This window comes from Toxotes jaculatrix, chromosome 10 (genome assembly GCF_017976425.1).
Source record: "Toxotes jaculatrix isolate fToxJac2 chromosome 10, fToxJac2.pri, whole genome shotgun sequence".
NCBI classification, from domain to species: Eukaryota; Metazoa; Chordata; class Actinopteri; family Toxotidae; genus Toxotes; species Toxotes jaculatrix.
In genome coordinates this window covers 17,037,748-17,064,426 of record NC_054403.1, presented here as the reverse complement: position 1 = coordinate 17,064,426, position 26,679 = coordinate 17,037,748, and the positions used below count along the sequence as shown (strand labels likewise).

The window sequence follows — 26,679 nt, the reverse complement described above, 5'->3', positions numbered from 1 at the left end:
TTAAAACACGCGAGTAGTTAAAGCAGCAGCGACTGAACTATCTTGTTTATTCGTGTCTAGATAATCTGTCATCACAATAACGGTAAAGTTACAGCTTACAGCCTCTAATCGTCATTTGTCAATGAAACCAAAGTAGAACACAAAGGAAGATGAAGATATTCAACGTCAAGTGTAGAGAGACATCTTTAGCGGCTGGATGGAAGTAAACGGCAGCATAACCCTCTCCCTCCATGATGAAAACAGTGAGTGTAACTACATGCTCGCTTCTCTTATAAACCTGCCTTGTCCGAAGAAACGTTTGTAACGAACGTCTCCGACAGCGGTTAACTACCGGTCCAGTCCGATAGATACTCGGGTCTTTACGTAAATCCGATGAGACGCGAAGTATAAACTCGTCCCACCACTGCACCATAACTGTACGGAAGCCCCACCATTGGTTCCAACCGTCCATCCGCCGGGCACGGAGGCGGGGGCGAGCGGTTGAATGACGGCCGTAGTTGTGTTGACACTTAGGAGCCGAGACAGCCTCCGGGACCGACACGGGCCTACCTATTTCACATTTAAACCGTGTAGAGATAGCAGATGAAAGAGGAGGAGCGCCTGATCGTTTCTTTTGCCACCGCGGGATGCTGCGAACCGTGTGCGGACTGCGTAACGGGACGAAACGGTGTCGGGGTTGAGCGGACGTTTTCACAGGTTGATGAGCCGCATTTGGCACCGAGCAGGGAAAGAAGCCAACATAAGTAAATACATGGTGTTAGTCTCTATAGGCTGTTCCTGGAAATACGGACTCGCATTGAAAGGAGAAATAGGCGGTGCCTGCTAATTCCTGGAAAAAGACAGACCTCCGACCAGAATGACAAATTTAACGTCTGCAGGTTGGAGTTCATTCGCTGAAGTTGACGCTCAGACCTGGTCAACAAGCAGCGCGTAAGGGTCAGTAAAGAACCGTCCGTCTCGCACATTGTGACAGAGAGCCAATCAAATCTGTTATTCAAATCGGTGCTCTTATGACAGTGACCTATATCTCATGCATGTGCGCCAAGATCCCACAGTAACCTCACCAACAGACCAGACAGCATGGGGATCAACGGCTTAGACAATCAAGCGCAGCCGTCCAGCGGAGAGTGCCGGACGGAGCAGCCGGCTGCAGATCCCCAGATGGAGCCGAGAGATGCTCCCCAAGAAGCAGACAGGGGCAAGGATGATCAGGCGGCGGGCAGCGAGTGCAGAATCGTGCAGGAAGACAGCACCATGCAGCTGATCGAGGCCGGGTGCAAACCGCCCCTCTCCACGGCTTCTGATTCCGAGGCGGGGGTCCAAGTGGAGAGGCACGGCCACGGAGCCGGATTCGTGCCACCCGAAGGAGGTTACGGCTGGCTGGTGGTCCTTGCTGCAACCTGGTGCAACGGGTCGATCTTCGGGATTCAAAACTCTTTCGGCATCCTGCATACGATGCTGGTGAAGGATCACGCTGATGTAAACGACAAGACGTCTCAGTTCAAAGTGGGTGAGTACCATACTGTCTGCTGAGGTGAGCTGAGATGAAACAACACATCAACTGGTGGACAGATGTACATTTTGTCCTGGATGCACGCTTTTTTGAAGTCACTGATGTGAAAAATTAAAAGGTGATAAACTTGTGTCTCCACTGGGTGCTTATCATAGGAAAGAACATCAGCATGAAAAAAACATGACATCTCAATTTAAGTAACCTCAGCATAAGAGCAGTTCAGGATTTATAGTCACACACATACATCAGTCTAAAAAAGATGTGGGTCAGCTCAGAGTTCAAGTGAGTTTACCCTGCCCTTAAAGTGGCACACTAACATAGTGTCAAATGACATATGTTCTTCTCCAGTACATTTAAAGTCTACATTATTTTTGTTTATTGCTGAGTGTTCATGCATTCTGAAAATGTCCCTTACCCCCTGTTTGAACTGTGTGTTTTGGAGAGCACCATCACTGATGTTAAATGATTAACTGGCTTTCAACTGACCAACAGTGTACTTGCTATCTATTCATTAACACCACTGTTATTCTAACGTTATTAACCAGCTGCAGCAAATCCATTTCACACTTTATCAAACGGGCCACGTGTCTTTCCCCAAAAGGCTTTCCCCAAAAGGCTGAAAGTTTTGGGGAAAAAAATAATACCACAGACATTTGAACACTCTGTAAACCTGTGAGCATACTGTCCTTGAGAAGTATAATCAGTAGTAAAAAGTAAAAGTAACTTTTACAAAGTGAGACATTAAAAAAAAGACAGCCCCTACCCCTAAATGTTCCAAAGACTGTGAAATATTTAACATTTCATCTATTATTTCTCTTTATTTGGGGGTTTTCTCTTACTATTTACAGTTACACAAAGGACAGACTGAGGGAGAGGGGTGACATGTGAAAAAGCTCTTATACCAGATTCACACCCGAGGACATTTCTGCCACATATAATACATAAAAAGCTAAAAAGACTTCATGATAATTTAATTCCAGGAATGGATATTAATTGTGACACAATAAAGATGCTGTTGACTCTGGCAAGCATGACCAGAATAAGGCCAGTGTTCACCCGTCTGTCTCCCTACATGCTTCAGTTTAAATAATTTCTTGATGATTATATCACAAGCTTTCACTGGTTTATGTTAAAATAATTTTTCTTTATTTACTGGATGCTTGTATTGGGGGAGGCAGGATGGAAAGCAGACAAAGAAATCCATCTTAATATAGAAATCACTGATGTCACTTTAAAGGAATGAGGCAGTTCAGTCTTGTTTTATTCAAATAAATTAGTCTCTAGATAAAGTTTAAAAACCATGGAACAAAGACCCTGAATCCACTGAGGATCCGTGTATAGTTGATAACAAACAGACATTTTCTTGCTTTTGTGTCTGGAGCACTTCTGAGGTTCGGATCTCCAGAGGTTCGGTCCCTTCATGGTGTTACATGTTAGAGCCCAGGTCTCTTGTTTTGGCCTTAAGCACTGTATAAAACAATAATTACGTGGGAAATGGGACAGACCCTCCCCTTGAGCAGACTGCTAGTTCTAATTGAATGGGAGCTGGTGTAAAGCAGTGCACTGATCCAGATTTTAGTGGAAAGAAATGTTTTTTTGAGGAGGGGAGTAGCATGTAACAGGAGTGGATATTTTTCTGAACTTCCTGTCAAGTTCCACAATCACCAGCAAAGGTTAAGGTCAGGATGTGGGAAGGGATTATGGTTCTAAGACTGTTCCCTGGAACAAATTCAACCCTTTATTATTATCGAGACATAAAGACAGTTAAGAAACGGTCGCGAAAATAAACCAAAAGCTCAGAAATGATCAGGCTTATTTGAGTTGTTTATGTAAGCTCAATTGAACATCATTAATGGTATCTTGCACCTTGTCATCTTTAATTTATATTGAGGAAACCGCTGTGACTGTGGGCAGGGCAACAAAGCATCACATTACGTTCAGGTTTTGTGTGCTAGAAAGCCTGAGAACCACGAACATGTTAGGCCTGAAAACAGATACAGTGTGACTGGTTGATCCTTTTGAAGAGTCATGGGAAACCAGAGATAGTCTCTATATGTTGCCAGAGATAGTCTCTATATGTTGCAACAGAGGGCAGTTGCTATCAAGGTATTTAAGTTGTTTTTCACCCTATTTTGCCTTGTGAAGGATTTCTCCTCCAGCTGTTCCTCAGCTTGAATTCTTAGTTGTTATGACATGTGAAAGGATTAAAGGGACAATATGCAAGTATTTGTTTGAAACATTCAAAAATGAATTGAGATTATAAACAGAACACGAAAAAATAACAGTTTCGACGTTATGTCAAAGATGTCTACGTACTCTCTTGCAGGGATATCTACTGACTGAAGTTAGCACGCTCGCCCCGTCTTGTAATACCGCTTTGTACCCCAAGGGGTGATTGTGAGTCACTGTAGTGTCCACAGTAGTAGGGTGGAGGGGCAAAATGCACAAATGCATTTCCTTGTTTCGTACAATAGGGGTGGGAACCCCAACTTTATGGTAATATGCTGCCCCCTGTTTGTATGGAGTATGAATTCGACAGTTGGCCAGCGCTAACACATTTCCCCTTTAAGTAAGCAAGCTGAGTTCTGACCTTTTCCCCTCAGCAACAAAAGAAAACAGAAAGGGAACAGCTTAACTACAATAGTCACAGTCATAAAGGCTCCTTTTGAACTATCCGGTATGAGAGAGTGCAGTCAGTAAAAGCTAAATTCACATGTGCACAGCATCTTGAAACAACATGTTATAAGGGCTAAACAAAAAAAAAAAACCACACACAGGACCATAAGCTGAGGAGGAGACAAGAAAAGACTAGGATGTGATTAAATCTTGATTAGAGATTACCATTAGGTCTTTATATCGAGCTTGTTTATGCTGGGTATTTATTAAGCCTTGAGGGGTAAACAAGAGATTTTCAAAATAGCTCAGGAGTAACAAGGTGGGGGATTTTTAAAAACGTTTTGTGAATAAAAGAAAGTAAAGAAGGAGAGGTGAGTGGATTATGGGTTGCAGATGGTGTTGTTTTGCTTGATTGCAGCATGGCACAGTCAGAGGTTTCATCCCTGTTGTGGTCACATGAACAGAAATGCTGGAATGTCAAGGTGTGTACTGAGTGCAAGGATCCAACATAACATTCTTTTCAAATTAAAAACAACAACAGTGGTGCTTTTATAGTCAGTGGGGAGTGAGCCCCTTGTGAGGGGATGTGCGACTGAACATGGGTGCGGCGAATGTGGGAGAGAAGTTCAGGCTGCAGCACTGTTTCTGCTGTTGCAGAGTTTGCAAAACTGGGAATGTGTGGGGGGCAGAAGAAAGAGACTGAGTGAGCAAGTGATGAATTTTTTATTGATCCCTGAAATGATTTCCATCTATATGCCACTAGTGTGAGACAGATTAGTGGGAAGACTGTGATGAGACAAAGAAACAGAGTTGGGCTCACCCCAACATATAGTGTCCTATTTTGGTTCAGAAGTTACTGTCAAATTTATTTCTGGGTTTTTTTTTTTTTTTTTTTTTGGTGCCTTGTTCAGAGACATCAAGGCAAGATTGGTGTAACTCAAGCTCTATTGGTAACACTGCTCCATCAGTAAAGGAATTTTTCTTCCCACTCTAACATCAGTCTGAAGTGGACAGGGAATAAATCTTACTTACAGCAGAAGCTGGGCGTTAAGAAAGTTTTCCATTCAGTGTCTGTCCATTAAAAGATTCTTAGTCATCCAGGTCATGATTATCCAAGAGGGGTTAAATCGAGGGCAACTGGACTGGGTTGTAGATCTTAAAGAGGTTTCACTTCTTATCCAAGAGGCTTCTTCTGTTCTTCTCAGAACTGAAGTAGTGCCCTCAATTCAACTCTTCTTTGGTTTCCCATTAAATATTGAAAATACACTGATAATGTACAAATGACATGCACATACCACAAACAGGCTCATAGGCCTAGGCTTGCATAAAGGAAACCAGCCTTCTAAAACCACATGTTGGAAAATGGAAAGACATCTGAAGGCTACAAGGACCTCTGTGCCACAGTTACACATCGACACACACTAAATTATACACAGTGCTTCAGAATAGCTCATAGTGACCGCACTAACAGTGGTAACATACAAGTAAAACTAAGCAGAGATTGGTATGTGTTCAGGTGTGTTCAAATCGTTGTTCAAACTGTCAAACTGTATCAATATCACTTTGAAACATCTGTGTTGAAGCTTTACTTATATTTACTCATATCTAGCATAGTTAGTAGGTCCTAATGAGCAGGGGTATTGGTGTCCGCCTTGGAATCATAAAACAGCAGTGGTAATAAATTAATCTTTCATCATATCAAATTTGTTCAACATTCAGCGGCTGACATTTCCCAAATGCCAAATATCAACTCAGTAAACAGAACATTCTGGCCAAGATTTCAAACAGGTGTCTGTGCTGTCACAAGCAAACTTCTCCAACATACCGCTGTGTTCAAGTGTAATGCTGGATTGGAGCTCCGCTGCCCCAGATTTCTTCAGCATCTCCAGGGTAGCTGGAAATCCCAGGTTGGCAGATCAGGGAGTACTGTGGCATTTTTGGCATTCCAGAGGGCAGGGGAATGGGTTCAAGTCAGATCAGAGTCTCTAAAGGCTCCACACACAAGCAGGTTTACACAGAAGTTCAAACACTGCGATGAACTGTTCTGGTTGAATGTGGGTTCATCAATAAAGTTAATACATTTGTTTCTAGGCAGTTTTCCAGCAGGTGCACATAGAAAAAGTGACAGAGAGAGAAGGCAAAGTCTCGATTGCCGCGACAAGGGAGTGGAGAAACTGGGAGTGAAGCCCAGTTTAGGCAGATAAATCAAACTGTGGTGCTACACTGAACTCTTTGCAAAACGTATCCAATATAAATCAATACATACTCTCTATATTGAATAATTAATAGTGTCAACACACGTGGTTTGCATAGTGTTAGATCGGAGCATGACGTAACTAGTAAACATTTGAATTAACTGCTGATTGTTAATGAGTTGTATCAAGTAAACAACTTGTGGAGTATCCCATCCAGAGATTACTGCTGTCAGACACATAGAGTGACTGGGGCTGAGTTGTTTGAAAACACTGTCTTACACCCAGTGTACTCCACAAACAGTCTGACCTGATTTACTCTATGGTAACTAGCCAGTAAAGAAACCAAAGCTAAGACAAGGCTTTATGTATACAATACCCTTGTCATTACTGGTAGCTCATTATGTTGCTCTGCTTTGTTGAAAATATGAGGGACACTGACTTCATTGTATAGTAAAAACCTGCTTTTTAAGCAGGTTATTAAGTACTTATCAAGTGGCTTGTTTTGCTTTTCTTTGTTTTTCTAAGCGGAATCTCTCAGAATGAAGATCCTGCCCTTATCCTTTACTCTGTAAAGGGTACAGCCAGTGATATACATTTAGGAAGGCTAAGTTTGGCTGTGACCTGGTGAGGAATTACTTAGTTTGCTACTAGGCCCACTTGTTAATAATGCACCATGGAAATATTAAAGCTACCTAATGTCTAATGTTGAAAGATTCCTACAGTGTAATACCACTGTCTGTTTACTATGTCTTTTTCAGTTTAAATTGTCATGTATATCATACAACAGCACATTGTCCACCCCTAGCACCTGCTAAGGGCATTTCATGTGGCCTTGAGAGAATGAGCTTCCGTACCAGGTCTAGTCTTGTACCTTTGCGTTTCCAGTTAATGTTGCAAAAATATGTACGGCTATTGTTACTTTAACTGTGAGTACCCAAGACAGTTTCAAACACAATATGTTGTATTGTTTAGCAGATTGAATATTTCCTCCCTGTGTGTCTGGGAAATTGTTTTAGGCACAAACACTGCGGTCAGAAAGCATTTGGACAGTCATTTGTTTTTGATTGTTTTGGCACATTGGATTTGAAACAAAACAACGATTATGTGGATTTCTTTCAACTTTAAAGGGCTGGTTCCAATTCCCCCCAAAAAATATTGTTTCCTATTTAATGCAGTGGCATCTTTCTATTCAGATAGTATTGGTTTTATTTGGCCAAGTTTGTAGACATGTGTCTCTGCTGCCACCCAGTACATCTGAAGTAAATAACATTTTGTTGGCACTGCTCAGAGCATTGAAAAAGTCAGCAGTTGCATGTATTTCCAGAAACAATGTCTTTGTTACTCAGGATAATCCACAGAGCATACTGTGAACAGTTTTCTTTGAAAGAACTTCTTCCTTTACTTGCTGTTTGAGGGACTAAACAGATATAAATCCTACTCTTGTTCATCTCATGTGAATGTTAACACCCACAAATTGAAGCTGAAATTTGGCACTTTGGCCTCATTGTTTCATTTCCAATCCAATGTCCCGGAGTACAGGGCCAACACAACAACTATGGTGTCACTGTCCAAATTCTTTGTTCCTGCACTGTAGCTGCTACTGTGGTAAACAACTGCGGCAGTCTCTGTGAACTTAATCTTTGGCTCCATTTATGTAACCGCAGTGTTGAGGAAATTGTTCCATGACAGCCATGTAAATGTAAGTACTGAACAGAGTGAGAATACCTGAATGACATGAATGCCTCACTCACAACAATAGAAAAGCTGGTTTGTTTGGCATGCAAGATATTTATTAAGATATTCATCTGGGATCAGTTTCAGCTATGTACTCATGACGCAGTGCAGTCAAAATAGCTACATGTCAAAGCTTGTGTAGAAATACAATATGGCATGAATATTATTCTAACTTGATTTGGTTTCACTCAGCCATAAAACAACATGACATATTTACTATATTTATACACACACACACACACACACACACACACACACACACACACACACACACACAAACACACACACACACATATATGCCGTATACCGTATATAGTACACAAAACAAAGAACACAGATATCCACAACTTACAGTTATCTTGTGTGTATGTATACAAGCCTGTACTGCCTAATACAGGATAAGCTAAGTAACCTTGGTTAATCTATTGATGCATTAAATGACAGGGCCTCTTTAAAAATCTAACAGCGTTTCTTTGCTCCAAGAAGTTTGTTCCAGCAATGTACAGATGGGTCCTATAGAGTCTCTTTGTCTCTCTCTTGCTGTCAGACTGCATCCATCATGTAAAGAGCGGGATTGTTGTTAAGCCCCCTCCCCAGCACCACACACACACACACACACACACTTCACATCTTTTCACTTTGCTTCTGTCTCCCTCGCTGTGTTCTTTTTCTTTTATTTGAAAGTGTTCAGACCTAATCGTCTCTAATGAGTACACTCCTCTCAGTCTATTCACAGACCTTTGCTTGTGCCAGGGCAGAAGAAAATGGGGGTTTGGTGGTTGTGTTGGCCAGAAAAGAGAATGGAGGAAAGAGACAAGGGGCTGCAGTTTTGTAAGCCACTGATTGCACATTACACATGCTTTGTTTTGCTTTAAGTGACATACAGTATACAGTACAATTCACATTGCAGAGTTTACCCTTGGTCCAGTCAAGAACCTATGGAAACAGGCTTTAGAAAAAGTAACTGAATAATTTCTTGTAACATGACAACAACCAACTAAGACTGCTGTAATTCTTGTACTACTGGTACTCGAGTTATCATATTGCCTCAGAGCCAGATTACTATCTCCAGTTCCTGAAGAGACACGGGGCTCTGTGGAAGCTGGGTTGAGAGTAAGCCTTGAGCTTAGTCAGCACTTCCTAGTTCTTAGTAATATTCTGTCTGCCCTTTTTTGCCTTTCTGTTCTCTGTGGTCCCATTTCCAACAGTTTATTCAACCAGGGAAAGACCACAAAGGTGAAGTAACAGTCTTGGCTGAGAGGTGATCCATGATTTTTGTTATTTTATCTCCATCCTTGGTGTGAAGCAATAGTGCTGTCAGTTACAACTTTATTCCATATATGACATATAGTCCTTGAATTTTCTTTTGCTGAAATTGAAGTTTGTGTCTTTTTTGTCTGTTCAGCCAGAGTAGCTGTTATTGCTTATTCTAACAACCCAGTTGTTCTGTTAAAGAAATAAATGTGTTATTCTGCACAGAATAGGGCTGTGCAGTAACATATAAAATGCAGACACATCTAGAGCCAAAGATGAAACATTACTGAAAGAGCATATGGAAAAAGCATACGGCACAAGCTACTGATGGAAAGATTAGTTATCCGGGATTCATAGGACCACACTGACCAACCTGATTTAATGTAAACCATTTTACATCTCTGCCAGATACATGGCTGCCAAGTATGAACCGCTAAGTAAGAGTGCAAAATACAGGCGGAAGTAGCATGCATACATATAGCAGCACTTGTTGATATTGGAGACGCCACAATGGCTAACTGAGAATGACAGTATTAAGATCCTGGGGTTCTTCCAGCTGGACATGCGGTAATGGACAAGGAACAGAAAGTGGTGCTGGAGATGGATTGAGTGGCCTGAAGTGAGAGCACTGTAAGTAAAAAGGAATATGAGAAGCTGGAGAAATACCAGTGAAGGCAAAAGTGATCCCAGTAGCAGAAGCATGTAAGACTGTGGCCATTAATTTCTGAGACTGCAGGCACCAGAGGTCTGCAACCCAAACTAAAATTGACCTGATTCTGTCAGGGGTTTTGAGCTGAGCCCAGTTTTTGGGTGATTAACTTTTGGAGCTATGTATATATGTCATTAAATTTTAGGGCTGTATGTTTTATTTTTGACCGTGTGCCACTTGTTTTGTCCCATACACAGTAAAGTAGCTCTAACCTGAGAAATTGTTGGACTAAGTTGGCACTCTTTTGAGTGATTTCTAGTTTGCTGTGGTTCTGTTAACCACTCTCAGTGGTGGTTGCAACCCCAGAAAGGTGTTGGGTAGAGGGTTACAGACAGCATTAGATGCTCTGACACACACTAAAGCATACCGAGTTCCTTAAGAGAGTAGTTCTTAGCACTCATTGGTGCTCATTGGTGCAGTATGTTGCAATTATAATGCTAAGGTGCTTAGGGGAAGCCAAACCACAACTCTCTGGCTTATTAAGTAAAGTGGGTTAATCTGATCTCATGCAACATTGCCACTGATTTCTCCACCAGTGGTATATGTATTTATGTATAGGTGGAGAAATGTTTGGAGGCCAATGAAGAACAACCATAAAGCATTAACCTATTTTACTGCTGGACATGTTTAAATTAACTTGAGGATATAGGTATATGTTACATACCCTGAGATGTGATGCTTTTACCTAGAGCTATAAAGTGTTTTCTGTCAATGATGAGTCTCAAGATGAAACCCTGAACATTTTGTTGAGAAGAGTTCATGAAATTAATTTGGATAAAGAAATTGTAGGGAGGCTGAGGTGCAGTCCCACCCTTAAACTGTACAGAAATTGACTTTATAGTGTACACTATGTACCAATAGATGTATACACCATGTATAATACAGAAGAAGACCTCCACAACAAACACTGTTGTTATAATGCTGTAGCGCTCACCCTGAATGTTTTGTGTGTGTAGCTGTATGTACGTCTGTGTAAGTAGGTAAATCAGTCAATCCACCTGTTTCCCAGTCGCTCTGGTCTCATTCTCATTGAGCTGTTAGATCAGTGTGACCCACAGCCCAGACACCACGGCAGACATTAAAGCTACCTTTGCTCCCCAGGACACCAGACCCAGACATTTGTTTGTTTGCATTTCAGGGTACGCAGTGTCTCTGTTGGAGAGTTCTGGCTCGTTATATTTTAACACTGGATGGATGTTACATCACAGGCCAGAACTGTCCACTTTGATCCACTTTTTAATCTGCTTAATCGCCATGAGAAATCTTGTAGACACAAAGAAGAGCAAAGTCACATAAATTTATATTAAGAGCAAATCACATCAGATGGTGGGGTGTTGCAGAGGGAAGTATGGATGTATTCATGTTGTTGCCTGAGTCATGAAATGCCCACAGAGTAATTTAAGTACAAAACTCAATGCAAAGCACACATTTACTTTTGACTGTGACCTCCAATGAGATCACAGGAAGCACATGTGCAAACAGTCACAGAAGTGAAGCCAAACAAGAAGACTCGTGTACAAGGGCAGAGACTTAGGCATAAAGTCCTCGTTGCGGTCTGATGATGCCTTTTTAATTTTCGGATCATTATTTCCATATGCCATAAAAAGAAAAGATACATTCTAAAATTATTTAAAAAGTTTTGTTTTTTCATCTTTCTCCTATAACACGTTTTTGTTTCTTACTTTCAGTTTCAAGTTTGGTTGTACATAAACTACAGTTCTTTTACTGTGTTACAGTAAGAAGTAATAAAGGCAAATCCTCCAGCTACATATGATGTGGAAAGGAACTACAGACATTGTTGAAAGATTATTGTTTCCATGCAGGAAAGAGAATAAGTTCCTCCTCATTGTCTTTATGTCAGTTCTTTCTCACACAGTTGTATCCTGTTCATCTTTCATACCGTCACATAGAATTTGAGCCTTGCATTATATACAAACAGGCTTAAGATTGTCTTATACATATTCTAGGTGATAGCTACAACTCTTAGCATTTCCACTTTACTAATGATGAATTATCTCCCCTCTCCTCTTCCTCTGCAGCTTGGGTCGGGGCCCTTGCCATGGGCATGATCTTCTTTTGTTCACCTGTGGTCAGCATGTTCACAGACCGCTTTGGCTGTAGGAAGACAGCTGTCAGCGGAGCACTGTTGGCTTTTATAGGGTTGCTCAGTTCATCCTTTGCAAAGTAAGCTAGTGTTTATTTATCACTTTTTCACACCGCTGATTTATTATCATTAAATTTCAGTCACAGAGCTACTGTTAGGCTTCACTTTTTTTCTGAAAAATAAATACCCAGCATTGTTGGAAAAAGCCTAGAGGATTTTTTTAATAACACTTAGTGGAATCCTGATGGAATTCCCGGAATTTTCAAAGTCTCTAACCATCTGGATGAAAAAAATAATCCATCAGCTACACACCAGTAAAGACTTTCAACCTGTTTCTCAAGTTGCAACTGTGTTTCCTAATCCAGTAGCTGGTGGTGACATTCATGTATGGCTATTTTACACAACAACAACAAGAAAAATATCAACTCATTATTTTGTATGGGCAAGGCTTTGTAAGGCTTATGTCACAATTTCATGCTATTTGAATGCTATTTGATGATTTTGTCACTCTCTGTTACATGGCATGCCTTTCACTAAACGAAGTCGTCTAATCATCTTTTTACGGCTTGTCCTGCTGCTTGTTCTGTTGCTCCTGTTCAACATCTTATCAACACTATTTCCTGTTTTCTCTTCCTCTCTTTCTTTTTTTGTTACTTTACTCTTCCTTTTCCTCTTTCTCTTTTATTGCAGCTCCCTCTCCCTTCGTTATTTCACATATGGCATACTATTTGGCTGTGGCTCGTCCTTTGCCTTCCAGCCCTCATTGGTCATCCTCGGCCACTACTTCCGCCAGCGTCTTGGCCTGGCCAACGGCATGGTGACAGCCGGTGCCAGCCTGTTCTCCATGGGCCTCCCAGTTTTCCTCAACAAGGTGGTGGAACCTCTGGGCCTCAGCAGAACCTTCCAGATCCTCAGCATCTTCATGCTGGTCCAGGCCGTGCTGGCGCTGACGTTCAAGCCTCTACTGCCTGCTGGAGGAGGCATGGGACCACCGGGCATGGGTCCGGGCCCTGCTGAGCCGCAAATCCAGCCAGGGGCTACAGCTGAGGGAGGCAGCATGTGGAGCAGGGTTCTGCCTGGGCTTAGGAAATACTTCAACCTGCGTGTGTTTCACATCGTGACATACCGGGTGTGGGCGTTTGGAGTAGCCACAGCTGTATTGGGCTACTTTGTGCCATATGTCCATCTGGTAAGAACGTGTCATGGATATGCTTGTAGTCAAATTACATGTTGTGTGTCTCTTACTTAAATTAGGTTAACTAAACTCAAGACTGTACAGATATCTTCAAAAAAGTTCAAGCCCTCTGTCTTACTTTCTTGCATATCGTAAGTGTGAAATCAGCTAGCTATGCTATACTTTGTTTATATTTGATAGATGTTAATGGAAGATTGTATGTAGATACTAAGCTTTGTGTACTTTACAGTCTTCTGTCCATCTCAGCTGTGCTAAAGCAATGCCTAATATGGGATACATAACACAATACATACCATAAAGTTCTTGGGTATTTTTGGTATGTGACTGACCATTTTATTGATATTACAAGGTTAGATAAACAACATTATGGTGTTGATTAGTCTGAGTTGTATGATCATGTGCCTGAAAATGATGTCCCTCAGCTGACTTAGGAAACATAGAGAGGTATAGAGGGAGGGAGACTGATGTCAGAGCCATACTGTTGCACCGTGGGTGGTTTAATGCCTTTTATTTACAAGATACAAAGGTCATCCTGCCATTCTTCTTGTACATATGTATATACTCAGAGACACCTTTGATTTTTCTACTTCATATTTTTATCTTTATAGATATATTTTTTTCTTTTCTTTTTGTATTTATTACACATAAGCACCTTAGAGAGAAGTGCCACTGTAATTTCGTTGGACACTGTTCAATGACAATAAAGGCTATTCTATTCTATTTTCTGTGGGCCTCGGGTAGAAGGCAGTGGAATGCATACTAAATGAGTGGTGGAAGCTGAAGATCTGACTTGTTTCTATCTAGTCAGAGATCAGGGTTCGTGAGAATAACTGCCGTGACTGACTGTCAGCTGCCAGGTTTCTGATGACAGAGCTAAGTGAAATTAAATTTGATATCTTTTCTGCTTGAGCATTCATATCTGCTCTGTAAATTACTTCTTAAAAACATCTTAAACCAAAGGGAGAGAATTCTATTTCATATTTTATTGTTCCATGACAGTGCCCCCAGGCTTTGCATTAATACCATTAGCTCTCTGTTACCTCTACAAAATAACTTTATATTATGACATGTTTGTATAAATCAGTAACCTCGTCTATCAGCTACAGCAGCCTGCTATGCAACGCAAGAGCCACAGACTTTGAACAACACCGCACATTAGCTTTCTCCACATGAACACGACTTGTTCTGCAGCTTATCTTGTTAAATGAGCCACTAAAAAAACATTAACTGAGAAAAAGTGCCCTGCTAACTTCAGGTTGCGGAGTGGATAGCTAATTAGCTGCACAGCTCACACGCAAATAACACTTTTTAGATGCTGGTGTGGTCATAACTCTTCAGTACCACTCCTGACTACACGCTGTCCATGGCATATCAACTACAATGCAAATTTGCTTGTCTCTTATACCCCTGCTGGGGCTCAGCCTGCCAACTGCTGTCAGTCAAACACAGACAAACGCCTCCAGGGTCTGAGAGGAAAAGGAGTGTTTCTGATATTTCCCAAAACACCTTGTTTTTCTTTAATTACAAAAAAACTTTTGACAGTAAATTTAAAATAGCACTGACATTATTTTTGACTGCAAAAATATGTGACTAAATGTGACTTTAATAACATCGTGATCAAAAAAATAAGTCAGACCAAAGTCAGCAGCTTTGCATTCTGTGAAGGAGTACAGAAAGCCAGAGCATATTTGCAAAATCTGCACACAAACTATGTCCGACTGTGGTGTGAGATAGTGAGATAGTGAAGGATGAAGATGAAGTGTAAAGCTGCACCGTGGAGCTGTGAAGTTGATCTCCCTCTATCCAGATGTCGGATGTTCCAGCTCCGGCCTCCCTCTGTCAGGCCTGTTGTTTCAGGCTCGAGCCCAGATGTAAACACAGCCCCGGCCTTTGTATTGGCTCAACCACCTCAGGAAACCTCTCCTGTATGGCCTCTCTGTATCCCTAAACATGCCTATCCTATGGCCATTGATGAATGTAGAGCCCTTCAAAGCAGAGCAAATATTTCACAAGGACCAGCATGCTCAGGAAAGACTTCAGAGGGCGGTTTCATGTTTTGGATCTGAATTGGGGGTCAGGGGAGTGGGAGGGTCTGACCTATATGCGTTGGGTCTTCCTGTCCTGCTATTCCAATGGTCTGTGGATGAAGACATTTTGTTATTGTGAGGCTGAGGCTTTGGGGTTATGGATGGACAATTCTGCCACTCCACCAAATGCACACCCATTTGCTGAGTTCATTGACTTCTTAGGCACAAAAAGCACAAAAACATCTGAAAAAGTTCACCATCAGGTTTTGTGTTATTTTTGTTAGCTCATCCACTATAAGCAGCTTCTGGAGTGTTTCCTATGCAGCACAATCACATTATCCACTGTTACAAACAGCCAAATCTCACACAACACCATGCCTGTTTTTCTTTTCATGTCTCAGATTAACTTTGTGAAGGAGCAGTTCAAGGAGACCGAGAAGGACTGGGTGCTCCTGGTGTGCATAGGAGCTTCATCTGGGGTTGGACGCCTTGCTTTTGGCAAGATTGGAGACCTCATTCCAGGTGTTCAAAAGATCTACATGCAGGTGAGGAAATAACACATCTGCACATTTACTTTAACCTGAAATATAAGACCTGGAGTTAACTATTAACATTTGTGTTTTAAGGCTCTTTTTTTCAGACACTGTGTAATCTGGCACACAGACTGTATTATCACACTGACCCAATATTTGTTTAATATTATTCTATCAGAATGGTTATTTAATGTTACTAGACTGAACATTAGATATTTTTATTTGCAATCTGAGTGATTCAGTGTCATTAAAGGCTTATTAGGCTGCAGATAATCATAACTCAGATGCTAATTTGCACACAATTACGGAACAAGAAGTGTGAAGAAAAGGAACAAGAAGAAGAAAAGGAACGTTGTTGTTGCCACAAGAATTACCCATAATGGCTGGGAAGATTCAGCCCTGAGTGAATGGAAGGGGGAAAAGCAGCTCAGAGCACTTTGAGAGGAGAATACAAACAGGATTTGCCACTTCTTGCTGTTGTATTTGTACGCAATTTCTACTGAATGCAGGCAACCCATTGGCTGTTTTGGTCAGCACCACCACACTCCCTCTGCATGTTGTTAATTAAGCATTTAGTTCAGCATAAAATATAAAAACCTTTAAAATTTGCCATACTGTGTGCTATTAGCACACTAAAATAATATATGTTATAATATCCCTTTGGCACTATTAGACATTTAGATCATGCAGAGATCATGTTTTCTGTTAGAAACTGAGAACGTGTTTATAGTGTGCTGCTCAATAATTTCTCTCCTGTTGTCATAAATAAACACAGTGACTTTATCTTTGTGATTTACAAACTGAAAGGCTTGTTCCTTTCTTTCACCTACAGTTGAACACTCACTGTATCTTTAAGAGTTGCTGTCTTGTACAATATAGTATTTGTGAAAGGAACAGAACCCTCCTTCACACTTCATAGTATTAATAATCAGATCCCTGTTTATATTTGCAGGCAGCCTTCTACAGCAGGAAAGAAAAGCTCACAGCAGATATAAATACCTACCTATCTACCAGCCTATGGAACAGATAATGTGACTGAGATGTCGAAATATTGCTCAGTTGTATATTACAGTTGTATAGTACCAGCTTCCTTCAAACTAAAGCTTTACAAATTTAAGGAAAAATAGCAACTACTGTAATCTAAGAAATATCAGCACTGTTGATAATTTATAATACTGCAGTCATTTTCATGGCAGGGAAAATATTTTCAGCACTTTTCAGCACGTTGGCCTGTACCAGATCCTGCTCATTTATATCACATTTTTTCCAACTTAAATGTGTCGGTCTTAATCAAGCTAGAGGATCTTCTCTGTTGCTCTACAAGCAAGGACAACAAGGATAGCTTATGAGCCAACTAACAGGCCGTATATTTTGCCCTTATTTACTTATTTACCACCAGTACTTGTGGTTGTATTGAAGAAATGAGGGCACAAACAAACACTAATTTGGTTTTCAGTACAATATAAAATGAACAGAGACACTGAAAGCTCTTGTTCTCGTTGTCTGTTTCAGGTGGTGTCCTTCATTGCCCTGGGCCTGATGTCCATGATGATTCCTCAGTGCTTGGTGTTTGAGGGCTTGGTGGTTGTGTGTGTGTTCCTGGGGCTGTGTGATGGGTGCTTCCTCACCATTATGGCTCCCATAGCATTCGAGCTGGTTGGGCCCATGCAGGCCTCGCAGGCCATAGGTTACCTTCTAGGCCTCATGGCTCTTCCCATGACAGCAGGTCCACCCATTGCTGGTGAGAAACATGCTCTCTCTTTTTTTTTTGGTCCTGTTTTTCAAAGCATAGCACTGATTTATACTGTGTATTCTGGAGGGAACTCACAGTGATCTGGCTCCTTTCACTGACTTCAGAATGTTGGCAGTGAGAGCGCACAATAAGTTGATATTAGCAGAGAAAAACTGTTCTACAAGGATTGAAAAATAATGTTGTACTTGTATTTAGAGAGGTTTGGGCTTTTAGTCAGCTGCAGGCAGGCAGTCTCCAGCTCAGCATATGGCGGTTGATGTCAATGGTTTGATGTAATTGTCTAGATGCACACTCATGTTGACCAGTTGTTAAATTCATCGGCAGACTCTCAATTAGCAAAACAACAAATGGTGATTTCTGTTTCACACTAAACCTTTAAAGGAAGCAGTATATTGATATAATTGCACATCTAAAGCTATGTCAAAACAGGAATATCCCAGATGATGTAGTATACTAGAGCTGAAGCAATTAGTCAATTAGTTGGTTGACAGAAAATTGGTGTATATCAGTAACTTCTAGGACTTATGGCATCCAGTGCATGTGGGACGCCACTCTAAGAGACTACACAGCCAACTCATTCCACTGTTTGTTTCTGCACACAAAGATGTGCATTTAGACATAAATTGCAGGAAAGTGCCTTCATTTGGCATCTGGTTCCAGTTTCCCTTCTGATTAAATATAAATGTATACTTTATCTCCTGTAGTAAAACAAAATGTGTAACTGACCTGATGCTGACTATTATAATGTGTAGTATATATATAATTTACTTCACAGGGAAATTCTGCTGAATTTTATTTGATATTAAAAACATAAATTTACTCTACATCCAAAACAAAGGTTGCTAGGCTCCTCGAAGTCTGTACGAGTCATTGCATCAACATCATTTGTTGTTCTGTACAATCTGTGCAGTTCATGAGCAAGAATGTATAATGTAACAGGTTACTTATGTAAGTGCACACCCTTCTCACTGCTCTCATGTCACAGGCTCTGTGTTAAACTTGTTGACCTTGCTTTATCACTGTGCTGTAGGTATAGTTTGTTTGCTTTAGCTCATGTGGATAAACATAGGATGTAGATATACATAGAGACAGGGTGAGGTTTTAGTGCTGTATTGTAGTAGTTGTACAATCTCTTTGTTGACGTCTGCTGTTGAGGGCAGTATGGACCTAAATAATCTCAGATATTTAAAGATGAAGCAAAAATTTGAAAACTCATTTCTATCAAACTGAATATGACAGAATTATTTTAGCCATATCTTGTGTCACCACATGTGATTAGTTTATAATAGAACTTATCTTAGTTATTCACTTTGTCCTCAATCTTTAGATGAGAAAATTGATATAACTCCCATGCCTGCACAGAGCTGTGGCCAAGACATGGTTCGCCTAGCTTAGCGTTAAAGCTTGGAAGGAAAGTTCAGCCAAAGTTCAAAATTAGGCCTTCCAGCACCTAGGTGTAACTAATACATTACATTTGCTTTGTGCATACAAAAACAGAAATCTAAAAAAAGGCTGATACTAAGACTATGGTACCATCTTGCCTGTATCTACTAAAAACTGTGCCGACCAACTGTAACTGGCTACAGTATATTGTATAACACGAGATGCTGCCCAGAAGTGCTGTGCTGATGGGTAAACTGATTTCTGTCATAAAATAGAGCTCCACTTTAAACCTACAGATTATTATTCAAAAGTGAATCATGTTGCCCATGTGCTGTTGTACATATATGTGCACACATGCATGTATGCATGGTACAAACAAAAACAGTTTCTGCATGTTAAAATACTGCTGCATCACGCTACAAGTGGTCAGATACTCACTTGCGACCTTTACTTTACAGACATGTTATTGATCTTCTCATCTAACCTGGGGAAAAAAGTAAATGTGATGCCTGTCTCTCACTGATGACATCAAGGACTCTGTTGAATAGATATTGTGTTTCAGTGGGATTGTTCTTTGAGGGAAGACATGATAACATTATATGTTTCCCTGTGCCACCACTGTCTCCTAGGTCTCCTACATGATTACTTTGGGAACTACACGGTGGCCTTTTCTTTGGCTGGGGTGCCTCCTATGGTGGGGGGCGTGGTGCTGTTCTTTGTGCCCCTGATACACTCCAGGCTCCAGCAAAGTCCGGGAGCAGCGTCACCAGAGGAGACGTCCACAACTACCCACATGTTGCCCACTGCTCCACCAGCGGAGGAGGTCAAGAGCTGCTCCAATGGAGACATCCTGCCTGGCTATACTGACGTAGAGACACACATCTGAGTTGCACCGTACAAAGGTTGCATACATTTACACATATTAAGCACATGTCATGTATGTGCACCTGAAATTTAAATTCACGTTTCTCCTTATGTTTACTTTCCTTTTGCCTTTTTTTCCAGGGATTCAGCCCACCAGCACCTTTTCTCATCAATAGATTGCCCCTCTCCCAACCAGAGCTCTCAACCATGAACTTCCTATTGGCTGACCTTTAACCCCTCCTGGCCCACATTGGCTGTTTGTTATTTTCATGTGGAGAGAAGTTGAAAAGGGCATTCTGGCTACAGAGAGGACAAAAAGCAAAACTTCAGGGTAGGATGGTGGAAACGTTTAAGGAGGATAAGCACAACACAGTCTCAACTAGGATTGTTTTATCAGTGGTGACTCTGTAGTAACACATGCCTCCAAGAGGAAAGAAATTAAGAGATTTTAGCTGACAGTGGTAGTTACTGACTTCACAAAATTTATGACTATACATATATGTATTAGCAATCATAAATATTTAGCAGAGTCAGATTTATGACTAAAATGGCTGTGCTTTGTTTTTAGATTTCACATAAACACACTGTTAAGATAAAGAGGCATATAAAATAGAAACTAGTGAAGGGATAAATTCACAATTTCTTTATGTAGTAAAGAAATTGTGCATTATGCTTTTTTCAGCATAATGCAGGTTTGCTTTACTCTATTCAACCATTTTCTGCTGTGACAGCTATAAGAGAAACATACGTATCTGTTGCAAATGTCACAGGAAGTAAAAGAGATCAGCCACCAGACACAATCACCTCAACTCAACCGCACACTGTACCACACTGTACTCACAGCCAGGGCCTAAAACTAAAGAAAAATTACTTCAACTACTCTGCTAGCCTGCCTGCATGGGAGGGGTTGTGGCAGTTGTTGATTCCACTGATTCATATGCCATGAACCCTAGTGTGTTCGATTTTTTATTTTTATTTTTTCTTCACAATTTTAATACAGGTCAGTAATTTTGCAGTGCTTGGCAGGGAAACTTATGCAGTCAAAGTTAAAAGAGGTGAGCCATGAGAGCTGTGCATCTCCTGCCTCAGTCACCGAAACTAAACACTACAGTTGATACAAGGTCTTCTCATGAGTCAGCCTTAACTTTTAGCTTTTGTGTTTTCCAAGAAACAGTTTTTATTAGCCTTTTAAAGCTTTAGCAGGGTGCTAGACAAATCCACATAAACTGTGTTTGTTATGACTTTGAGAAACAATTAACAAATAGTTTGGTAGTGTGCACACTGTATACTCGTTTAAGTGGAAAAAGTTGGAATCATGCAGTCCTAATGGGAGATTCAAGGCTGTTGGTAGCGTTGATTTTCATCATATTAACAAAAGGCATTTTTGTATCTTTTTTTTGGGAAAAAAAAAAAAAAGCTTTTCCTGTGTGAATGTGTGTGTGAGTGTATGTGTGTGTATTTGTACGGCACCTCTGCATCTGCATTTTGATAGTAGAGGCAGTTATGAAATATGAAACTACTATGTTACAATCTGTTGATAAGAGGAGACTACTAAGATTAAAACTGCCAAATGGCCCAAGCCATCATCAGGCCGTCTCACAGATAAACCAATCAATTTGCTGCTTTAGTTTGGTCTCGTCATGAGGCCCTCACTCACTGTGTTAGAAGTAACAAAATGTCACAGCCTCACTGAGGTATCCCCTCAAGAGGACAGTTTGCAGTTACTGTTAGGTTTCATAAACACCTGGACCATGTACCTCTGCACTCTTAGATCACAAGTTCACCTGAACAATGGACTTTAATGAACAGATGTGAAGTAGAGCTGCAATAATTTACTGTTGGAGGATTTGGGGTTTGAGTTACACTCTGTGGTTATATTCATAACTCAGTAGCAGGGGGGGGGGCTGGTAAAAGGAAATGGCCTAGTGTTAAGCTGGTATTCCTTTCTATCAATTCCCCCCATTGCTTTCACTGCCATTATTCAATCGGTTTCAACACTTCAGGCCCTAAAAACTGCACAAACCTCACTGCTGAGTGTAGTTTCTGGGGGGTTATACTATAGGACAAACAGTTCTGAATAGGAAACATACACCTATACCTCAATGGTCAATCAATCCTCAACAGTTTAGCTGAACACGCTGACATTCTTCATTGACTTAATTTCGCTGTTCTGTGTAATGGTTTGTTGTTACAGTCAAAATCTCAAAAACCAGAAAGCTGCCAAACGCCTGTTTTCAATCAACCTTGCTTCCTCCAAAACCTTATAAGTACCACAAAACTGTGGAAATGTCAAACTTCCATTCCCTGTGATCCAACACTTGGTGCGTAATCAATTTAGAGATTTATCCTTCCATCTGTTTTTTGCCTTCAAATCCATTCACTCTGTTGTTTTTTGTTCCTCATCATTCCTGTCCTCTCTTACCTCTTCCTGCAAAACTGCTTGTTGTCATTTACTATAGATCCTTGTTATCACAGCCTGTTTTCAATGTCTGTAATTGAATAATGCAGTTATTTAAATGTCTAAGATTCATACCTAAAGTTAGATGAGACACTTAACCTTAAGCAATGGAGACACATAGGTCGTTAAAGAGTGTAAAGCATGTTTGAAAGCAAAAACATGGGCCTCTAATTTGACCGAGGCACTGTTAAACTGTCTTGGCAGCACAGTTGTTGATGCTATTTGTAGCTGCTTAAGACACAAAAAAAGATGGGGGTAAATAAAATAATGGGCTGCATGAGCTGCCCATGTACCAGCTAAATAAGCTAACCAATACCATAATTGTAATCACAATTCAACTTGATAATATTATCAATTAGTCCATTTTGAGTTCACTTTTGAGATTCATCATCTTCAAAACATACCAGATCACATTAGCCTGAATGTAAAGCTTCTGCAGAGTAATATGATTAAACACTGAACCCAATTTAATCTGCAAATCTTGTCACTTTCAAATAACTAGTTTACAGTATTTAATTTCCATTTTGCGTTACTTAACTAATCAGCATATTCTTGCCTAATAAACAATGGATAGCTGTGAAATTTGTTGTAAATTTTAGTAATTTTTGTTATGGAGGTTGCAGGAGGGGCTTTCTTGACATGCAGAACTGCATAAAGCTTCAGTAGTCTAATAGCCTGATTTTTAGTTATCTGGACTGCATTCACCCTCAATCTAAAGATGACTTCTTTACAGAAATAAGATAAACAAGTAACGTGGTAACTAAAGTCCATATTCTGCTGGTTTGCACAGCACTAACTTAAACTTCTGTTACTGCCCCAGTGAAGGTGTAGTGTTGGGTGTTACTGACAAGTTGCACTAGTTTTTGGCTGCCAAACTAGAGGCCTATGTCACTAAAGTTTCGGAATCTAGCAAATGAATGACTGAATAACAAGTCGACAGAGGACTTTCCCTCTGGCAGCCATTCTGGAGAACCTCAGCCTTTTAGTTAACAACAGCTGCAAAAGGCTGATTGTGTTTCTATGCACGAAATGTATTGGTCTCAAAAAGATTTACTAGAATTGTTTAATTTTTGTGCTTTTTTTCTAACTGTGAACTGATATTTTGTTTCCATATGTTTGTGTTGAATATGTCGTCACCTTGTTAGCTAGCAGCATACCGTCACTGTCATTTTCTAAAACGCATTATTCCTTAAGAAGAGATAAGGACTGAAAGCAAGACATTTGAGTCACAGCAGTATTGTCAATTTAGAAACAAAACAAATCTGCCTTACAGTTACTGAACAGATACACTAGAACCAGAACTTGCTGCCAGATTTGAGACACAGCTGCAAAGCCTATGCAGTGAATTTTTCAGATCTTAATGTGACTTCTTACAGTCATTATTGGTCCTGGATCTTTCTAAACAGTCTCCTTTATTAAATTCACCAGAGTCTAATCCAGATTCTGGTTAGAACCAGATGAGTGCTAGTTTTTATTAGCCTACTGTAGATAAACTGACATGTATCAACATATGTACTTTATATACTTTGTAATGGTTTTTGATTAACCATGAACTGTTTTATTGTTTTTAGTAACTGATTTTTAGTAGTTTATGTTTTAAAGATACAATTCAATGACTACTGGAAAAAGAAGAACTGCTCAGTTAGTTCAGATTTAAAATAATACATAAAGGTGAAGGAGCTGAATGCATAAAGAATGATACAATACATCTGAATGGTTTTATGGTGTCTGCTGAACCAGTGTTTGACTTGCCAAAGTCTTGTCATCTATGCAGCATTCTGGGGCTCACAGTCCACTTCCTGCGACCGCTTCACTTTCCGAAGTCTGAACATGTCAAACTCCAAATGATGAATGTTTAATTGGACTTTTTGCAGTTTGCATTTTTCTCCTGTAGTGCTCAGAGTTGTAGCCTGCAGTAGTTTCAGGAATAGCTAAACCTACACTAGAGCCCCTTGTATGTTACATAAACTACATACTACTAACAGTACTACTTGTTTTACATATTGTTTTTAAGACTTTATTTTTATAATTAGAATGTGTTTGAGCTGTTTTTGGACTTTTTTTTGTTTTCCTGAAAGTCAAAACGGTCAAAACTTCACAGAACTTGTTCAACTAGTGAGGTGATAAAATTTCAGTAGCGAACAGGTTTGAGAGTTGCGGCATTTCACTAGTAGCGTGCACATGATCACTTACACACGCTCAGTAACATTCCGCACATCTAGTGTGACTAGTGAACTGTTTGGCTTTCACTAGTTTCACTAAAGTCAAAAGAGGCTTTAACTAGTTCACTCTTGAGCATTTTTGCCATCACCAGTTAACTAGTAGGCTTTTTGGCTGTCACACTAAATTATAGGTCAGTAGTAAGCTGGTGAGGTGAACAGGCGCTACTAGTTAAAATGTCAGAGCTTTTGCAGCTTACTAGTTAACTAGTCAGACTTTTTCGGATTTTGGTGCTACTAGTTCGGTGCCTGGCATCACTAGTGAGGCTTCTGTTGGAACCTGTTAGACAAAATTGCCGCTAGTTGCTGAAAAAGAGTGACTAGTAAGAGTTTTTGTTCAACCAAATGTCCAACTAGTGCTGACAATGACCAATCTAGTGAAGAAAACTGACATCTGATATCAAGGAAATGGAATAAATGCTCAAGTGGCTTTGCTCGGGTTTCTTCATGTAACGGTGCTTGCCTGTGGCATACAGTATGCAGGTCAGAGCAACAGAGAGGCACAGTCGCCACATTCAGCCACACATAAATAAGGACAGGCTTATAGTAAACCCTGTCTTACAGAAAGATGATAGGCTAGAAGGCATGATTCAGTTTCCTTGTTATTACATTCTTCCAAAACAAGTGCAAAACAGGTCACATGAACTAAAATCAGCTGCATGTATTAACAGTCTCTAATATAACAATCTCATATTTACTTTTTTTTTTTTAAATCAAGTTTGTAATATTTTATTCCAGTACAGCTTCATTTCACTTAGCATTCTCTTCCAACTGAACCTGGCTACGCAGTCTCAACTCATTAGATTTTCCTCTGCTCTCCAATGTGCCATTTCACCTTTCCTCTGACCTCTATCTTTGCTTACTGTTTAATTGCTGTGCTTTTCCTCAGCCTGTAACCACACAAACAAACAATATGTGAAGAAGGATAGCTGAAGGTCTATATGTTATAAAGCTGAGACATGACGCAAAAAGTCAACACCTCAAAGACTGGCGTGGATCACTTCCTGCCAGAATATGTTTTCAATGCTATTGCCAGTACCAGTCATCATTTTCAGTTTTTGTGAAGTAACTTTTTTATTGCTTTTGGTCTCACTTTGAATAATGTATAGACCTTTATATGCTCCATATGTTCCATAAACCTTGTATTACTGCATATTTTTCATGATCTTGACTGTAAGCATCATGTTTTCACGGCCATAAATATTCTAACTTTTGTAGGTGATATGTTCTCATTCATGTGTGTATGGTCCCAGGGCAATTCTCAGCCCAGGCCTTCCCACAGCCTTACATATTGAAATATGAGTAATATTTCAGTGCAGGGCTCCACTAAACTTTCCTTCTCTAACCTCCAGTAAGGTTGCTGCAGTTAAACCTCTATTGCCTCTCTTCACTTCTTAAAGCTATGAGCTTCTGTCCTCCCTCCACAAGCTATACCTTTTTATATAAATGCATATTTCTGTTTTAGTCATTTTACGAAACGTTCTAACAAGGCCAGTGACGTTGCAAGATCTGAAATTAAGTCATGCTGCTAGAAAGATTTATGTACTTTTTGTGTTTTTGTCAAAGTAATTTTGAATCTGTATCAAAAGAGGCACACTTTTTTCTATTAAACCAACAATAAAGATGTAATATGAAAACAATCCATGCTGTGATTGCCAGTCCCTCTTTTGTTGGCTGTGTGCTGTCAGTCCTCGACTGCTCCACTTCCAAATGAGACGCTGCAGGTGCTCAGGTGTTTTAGACATGCAGTCATGTAGGAGATTAACGCCAGACTCCATTAAATGCATAAAGTCGTGGCCATTCAAAAGAGAAATGTAATACACTGCTGCTGTTTAGGGACACGCAGAATGTCTTCAAATGTGTGATCCACTCATTATCACCACAGCAACATGGCTGAGTTTATTCGGGCATTAAATCCTCCCTTGACTCCCCATTCCCCTATTTAACCTCAGTACCTTACAGCCAGGCAACCAATCATGCTGAATCTTAAATATCACGCTTCCCTGAATCACTTCCAAGCAGCAGAGCTCTTGATATACAAAAAGGGAACTATTGTGTACATGTCACAAGGCAAAGAATAAACTACTTGTTGAGTCTGGCTCTGAGCCTGAGGCCATCTTTT

At 40.4% G+C, this 26,679-nt stretch overlaps 1 protein-coding gene across 1 annotated transcript; it reads left to right on the top strand.

The window, feature by feature from the left end:
* slc16a2 (solute carrier family 16 member 2) lies at positions 1-26,197 on the top strand. The gene is made up of 8 exons (XM_041048043.1): positions 1-936; positions 1,047-1,510; positions 12,061-12,205; positions 12,816-13,314; positions 15,749-15,892; positions 17,393-17,621; positions 19,646-19,918; positions 20,022-26,197. Exons 2-7 carry the CDS (start codon positions 1,081-1,083, stop codon positions 19,900-19,902), a joined length of 1,704 nt encoding a protein of 567 aa, XP_040903977.1. The 5' UTR covers positions 1-936; positions 1,047-1,080; the 3' UTR covers positions 19,903-19,918; positions 20,022-26,197.
* The last annotated feature ends 482 nt before the right edge of the window (positions 26,198-26,679 follow it).